The sequence below is a fragment of the Selaginella moellendorffii genome, unplaced genomic scaffold (genome assembly GCF_000143415.4).
Source record: "Selaginella moellendorffii unplaced genomic scaffold, v1.0 SELMOscaffold_13, whole genome shotgun sequence".
NCBI classification, from domain to species: Eukaryota; Viridiplantae; Streptophyta; class Lycopodiopsida; order Selaginellales; family Selaginellaceae; genus Selaginella; species Selaginella moellendorffii.
The window spans coordinates 980179-985953 of NW_003314274.1; the positions used below are offsets into that span (position 1 = coordinate 980179).

The 5775-nt window shown below is 43.4% G+C and overlaps 2 protein-coding genes across 2 annotated transcripts; both read left to right on the forward strand.

Moving 5' to 3' along the window:
- The first annotated feature begins 956 nt into the window (after positions 1-956).
- Positions 957-1931, forward strand: LOC112346297 (pentatricopeptide repeat-containing protein At1g19720-like). The gene has a single exon (XM_024674932.1). The coding sequence runs from the start codon at positions 957-959 to the stop codon at positions 1929-1931; it is 975 nt and encodes a 324-aa protein (XP_024530700.1).
- An 875-nt stretch (positions 1932-2806) lies between these two features.
- On the forward strand, positions 2807-3505 carry LOC9645943. The gene is made up of 3 exons (XM_024674853.1): positions 2807-3006; positions 3057-3214; positions 3269-3505. The coding sequence occupies exons 1-3, from the start codon at positions 2841-2843 to the stop codon at positions 3368-3370; spliced, it is 426 nt and encodes a 141-aa protein (XP_024530621.1). The 5' UTR covers positions 2807-2840; the 3' UTR covers positions 3371-3505.
- Positions 3506-5775: the final 2270 nt, after the last annotated feature.

The window sequence follows — 5775 nt, forward strand, 5'->3', positions numbered from 1 at the left end:
TACTCCCTCTCCAGAATGGGAGCAATGTCCGAAAGGTCAGCTTTTTCTTCCTCTAAGATGGCTTTCAAGAGCCGAACGAGTCGAGGCCCAACACCGGTGCTTCTGGATTCGTGATCGTTGCACAGCGAACTCCGAGGGAATCGAGAGCCGGCGGAGGAGCAGAAAGATCCTGGAACATGAGAAAGAAGTTCAGAATCTTAAAAGTCTTCGCTGCTACCTAGCAAGCTTTGCTCACCAAAGTTCGAGGGTGTTGACAAGTTGAAATTTTGTGGAACTTTACTCACGGCTTGTGGAGAGCTAGCTCTCTGGTCCTGGCAACAGCAGCAGTGGCTCGCCGTCGGTTTCTTCGAGCTCTTCTAGATCCTCGACACCCTCCTCGAAAAGTTCCAGCTTTGTGCTAATGTAGATTGGACCCCATCCGTCACGGAGAACGATCCAGCCGCCCAAGGCTCCCACCGGCCACCTCCCTGCCTGTCAAGCCAAAGGTTAAAGCTGGAGCGACGATCTCTACCTTTAGAGAGCAGGCGATCCTACCATAGAGTTTGGCAGCTCGTAGAGCGGCAAACAAGAGTGCGAGCTGCCGCTTTGCGCAATTCTCCGTGCGTCGGGGCGTCCATGTCCCGAGCTCCTTTGTAGCAAGTGTCGCTCGGAGGAACAAGGTGCATCCACCAAGAAATACCCCGTTGATCATATTCCTATTGAATGATCTCTATGATCACGCTAGCTACCATTGCGACGACGCGAATGGACGTCCTTAGAATTATCTGGCACGTACTCGGAGATAACCTGCGTTGCGGCATGACTATCTGGATGATATCGGCATGATCCATGAATATATTCCGAAGCAGTGCCGTGTTTGAGACAATCGCTGAGCGTCGAGATTTGGCGTTTTAATACTGTGGCAATCTTGCGCCCGCGAGTGGCGCTCCAAAGACGCTCTGGATCTCTCCCACGCGATGCTTGCCGAGGGCCTCCACTTCGACGCTCTCAGCCTCGTTGTGTCTCTCAACTCTCGCTGCGTTGCCGGGCCTGGAAACCTCTCCATGGTGGAGAGAATCCACTCCTGGATCCTGGAAAACGATCGAAAACTCAGTGCCGCGACTGGAACAGCGCTGCTAAAGATGTACCTCAAGTGTGGGAGCGTCGAGAGAGCCGAGAAAGTCTTCCAGGAGATGGAACGTAAAGACTTGGACGATTCTCATCGCGGCACTGGGCGAGAGAGGCTCGATCGAGGAAGCCATGGTAGCTTTCCGAGCAACGCAGCTCGATTGGATCCCTTCACCCTCGTCGCCATCTTCCAAGCTTGTGCCACACGGCTTGAATCCAGAGAAGACGATCGAGTGAAAGCTCTTTGCAACCAAGCCGTGGAGAGCGGCCTGCTAGCGTCGAGTTCCTGGAACGTCATCATCGCCACGGCCGTGATTGGCACCTATGGAAAGTGCGGCAGTGTCGACAAGGCGCTGGAAGTTTTGGAGAGAACTCCCAGGGAGTCGAGGGACGTCGTAGCATGGAACTCGATCATCACAGTCTTCGTGGAGCAAAACAAGCCAGAGCTCGCACTCAAACTCTTGGAGGTGATGGAGAGGATCGAGCAAGGCGGCCGCGACTTGGTGTGCTGGAACATGATAATCTCGGCGCTCGTCCAGCATTCTCGGAGCAAAGAAGCACTGGCCTACTTCCGGGAGATGAATCTCCAAGGAGTAAAACCCGATCGAGTGACGCTTGCTCCACTCATAAGCAGCGCCACCTTTCCAGAGAACGAATCCAAGTTGGTACTTTGCGAGATCTCGCGGAGTGGACTCTCGAGTAACGCGGTCACCAGCAACGCCGTCCTAAACTTCTACTCCACGCGAAGGGCCGCAGGATCGAAGAGGCGAGGAGAGTTTTCGATGGATTCCAAGAGCGAGACCTCGTATCGTGGAACTCGATGATCTCGGCCTACGCCGCGGAGGGATTCGCGAGAGAGGCCGTGATCCTCTTGCACTGGATGAAACAAGAGGGATTCCAGCCGAGTAGCGTGACTTCCACCGTTATCTTCGCTGCTTTCTCGGAGCTCCACGGCTTGGAAGAAGCTTGCCGGGTGGTGACAGTCGAGGAGAACTTGGAGCCAGCGTCGCTGTGGAGCCTCCTGATCTCCAAGCAAGCGCTGGAAATCTTTCGAGCCATGCAGCTCCAAGGGATGCGAGTGGACAGAGAAACGCTCGTTCCAGCCATCGTCTCTTGTGGAGCTTGCTCGGCTCTGCGAGAAGGCCGCTTGATCCACCAAGAACTCCAAAGATCAGCTCCAACGATCGTAGGGGAGGACACTCGGCTCAAGAACGCGCTGTAGCGGCAAGCTCCTCGACGTTGCCCACCAGATTTTCACCGAGATCAAGCAGCCGAGCGTGATCTCCTGGACGGCGATCGTCGCGGCCTACGCCCAGAATGGCCGCGTCGAAGAAGCCCGGGAGATCTATCCAAAGCAGTGGCAGCCATCTTCCAGGAGCCCGGCATGGCTATACATCGACAGGATCGTGGTGAAGGTGAGCGTGTCGGCCAAGGAGCCGTCTAGCTTCATGAGATGGAAGAGGAGAGTGGACCATTTCCTGGCACCAGCCCCCGGCACTACAACTGCATGAACGATCTCCTGGGCCGCGCGGGCCGCCGAGTGTTTCGTCCGGGCGCCCGCCTGGACGGCATTGCTGAGCGTGCTCACCACATCCAGGGTGATGTGGATCGAGGGAAGCGAATCGCGGACGGCGTAGCGGACGTTTGACGGCATTCTCTAGCCTAAACAGTGCAGAACCCTAAAAACAGAGTTCCAAGATGAGGAACCCTAAAAACAGGGGAGGGTTTTAGCAATGGCGATCTGGGCAAGGATCGGTGCGCTGCATCGATCCTGGACAATGCGGCTCTATTCCACTGGATCGAATGCATCCGGCGAGTATCGGCCGCGCTCCAAGGCGTCGCGAGTGCTCCAGGTGCCCAGGTTTGAGCCAGACCCCACAAGAACCAGGGCGCCAACGGGTAAAAGATAGCGAATTTCTTCCTAGAATTTGGCTTGATCGGCATTGCAGGGATTCTGGATAACCGGGGATTCACGATCATGGATTTTCTCAAGACGATCGGACTGGAAGCTCACCACGACAAGCTCAAGACGCGGTGTGCCAGCTTGAGGGATGTGCTGGTGATCAAAACCGAGGCGCTCAAAGATCTGGGTCTTAAAGTCCGGGACGTAAGTTTGCTTGCCATCGCTTTTCTTCCATTTGAATCCTTGGCTTCTTTGCAGAGGAAATTGGTGCTGAGGCACGCTCACAATTACCGGCTGGGCATTTGGCAGCCGCGCAAGTTCAAAGCGGTGGAAGAGAAGAAAGGAGGCACGAAGAAGTGAGGAGATATTCGTGAACGCTGTAAGCACTTTTGTAGCAAAGCAAGTGCCTTTCATCAATTGTGACAACCAGACTAAACACGCAAGAAGTTGTGTAATGCCTTCTTCTTTTTCAAAAATCTTGTAGTCTTGTTTGAACCAAATTAAATTCAAGTGTTCCCTCGTTCCCCTAAAATTGGGAATCATCGTGAGTTGTGTGAGTTGGACTTGGACATCAGATTAAAAAATATAAATTAGCTGAAAAATATATACTATATGAAATAAGTTTTTTTTTGTTAAACTCAATTCCATAAAAAATGGTTTTCATTCCGGTTTTTCTGTTTTAATTATAAATTTATTTAAATAAATCTTAAAAACTAATATTATGCTTAATAAAAAGTGTTGTTTATATTGATTCCATAATATAACCTAATAGGTAATATAAAAAAACTTTGAAAAAAATATTTGAAAATATTTTTATAATTTTAATAAATTGCTATGTATTAACGCTTGGTTTGATTAATGGTAGATTTATTATTACTTATTAATCCAATTGATCAGATAAAGTTTATAATTATAAGCATGTTCGTAATTTATAAACACAAGATTAATCTTATTGCATATCAGCCATTAGATGATAGAATAAAAAATAATATACTAGAAAAGGTTTAAGAAAGTTTATAAATTATAAATACAAGATTAATCTAAATGAATAACAACCGTTAAATAATAGAATATCCTAGAATATCCAAGCATATTCTAGGTATCTCCTATTGCTAAATTTTCTATATATATATTGTAATTTAAAACTCAAAAATTTTTAGTTTAGTACAATTAAATAACATATGTCATACATTAGAAACTAATGCCCAATTTGACAACTAAACAAATGAATGACTAAGTTAAATAAATATGCTAATATAGCTATCAGATTTCAGTGAAATCAAGAAAATAAACCCTAAAAAAGCTGTATTAAAAATAAAATTTAAAGTTTCTTATAATATGTTAGTCTTTAATACAGTTCTCAAATAAATAAATTCTAAAAAAACTATATCAAAATAGTAATCTATACTTAAATCTAAAATCTAAAATTGTTTTAAAAAAGCTGAATAGTTTCATAAGAAAACGTCATATCAATTTTTAAATGTATATAGTTAAAGTAATATTTACAATTTTTCAAAACACTCATTTACTATGGCCCTAAAATCCCATCTTATTTACCTTTATATACTTGTCCATTCAAATTTACCCTTTCACTTGTTAATGAACTTTTTATATAAAGATTAATATAAACTTGTAGAATATTAATTGAGTATGACACTGTCATGTAACTAACTGTTATTTGTAGTTATGAACTTTAGTGTATTTCATTACATTGTAGTGGGACATTTCCTTGGATTACATGATATTCATTTACTTATGCTTAACTAGTAACATTATTGAGGAAAAAATAAACATTGACAATAATATAAAATTAATAAAATCATAAAGTATTCTACATTTTCAATTGATAAACATACTCTTTTAAACTAAATTAATATTTTAAAAATTAAAAAAGCGATCAATTTCTTTTATTTGAGAGTCCCTAGATTGGCTTTAGAAGGATAGTCTTTCTAGGTTTGATCACAAGAAAAAGACAGAGCTCAAAATAAAAATTATAATGGTAAATAAAAGCTAATAAAGATTCTTATATATAAATTGTACTTCCCTAATTAATATATCATATGAAATGAAGTATTATTATAAGAAGATTGTTAAGAGAGAAGAATGAAATAGACAAGTATTTAGGTTACAATTTAACAAAAGAAACACAATGACCTTAATCTCAATAGTTTCTATATTTTTCTAAACAAGAATAAAGTAATTTTATGAGTGCTTGGGATATTGGGAATAAGTATATTAATTATATACAATAATGGATGGACCAAATTCAATCTCATATGGATAGTCTATATACTATAGTGTTATAATTAACATATTACTTAGACAGGTAATGTATACATACATACATACACACACACACACATATATATATATCTGTCTGTGTGTGTATGGAAAGGGAATATAGAAAATATGCATATTAATTAACCCAAAAACCCTACCTTATATACAAGAGTGAGTGGTCTAGATTAAAACTAATCTGACGGCTACCAAAATCCCACTATGCTAATATTAATATATAACGTCGTAGCTATACACTTGGCCCTCACACTCACATCATCCCCTCCTCTCGGAATAATGGAAGACCATCAAGGTTCTCTTGTAGATGGGCCGGGATCTGGAGGAACGTCAGGAGGAGGCATTGGCAGATCTGTAGGTGGTATTAACTGCTCCTAATCCCTTTGTATGAAACATTTCAACCACTGCACATGCACAATCTCTGGAGGATCAGCTTGCTGAACGTCATGCAAACCTCATAAACTTGTGGT

Coding starts and splice junctions, on each gene's coding strand:
- LOC112346297 (XM_024674932.1), top strand. CDS start 957: ATGCTTGCCGAGGGCCTCCACTTCGACGCTCTCAGCCTCGTTGTGTCT.
- LOC9645943 (XM_024674853.1), top strand. CDS start 2,841: ATGGCGATCTGGGCAAGGATCGGTGCGCTGCATCGATCCTGGACAATG. Junction 3,007..3,056: donor AAGAACCAGGGCGCCAACGG/GTAAAAGATAGC, acceptor TCGGCATTGCAG/GGATTCTGGATAACCGGGGA. Junction 3,215..3,268: donor TGGGTCTTAAAGTCCGGGAC/GTAAGTTTGCTT, acceptor GCTTCTTTGCAG/AGGAAATTGGTGCTGAGGCA.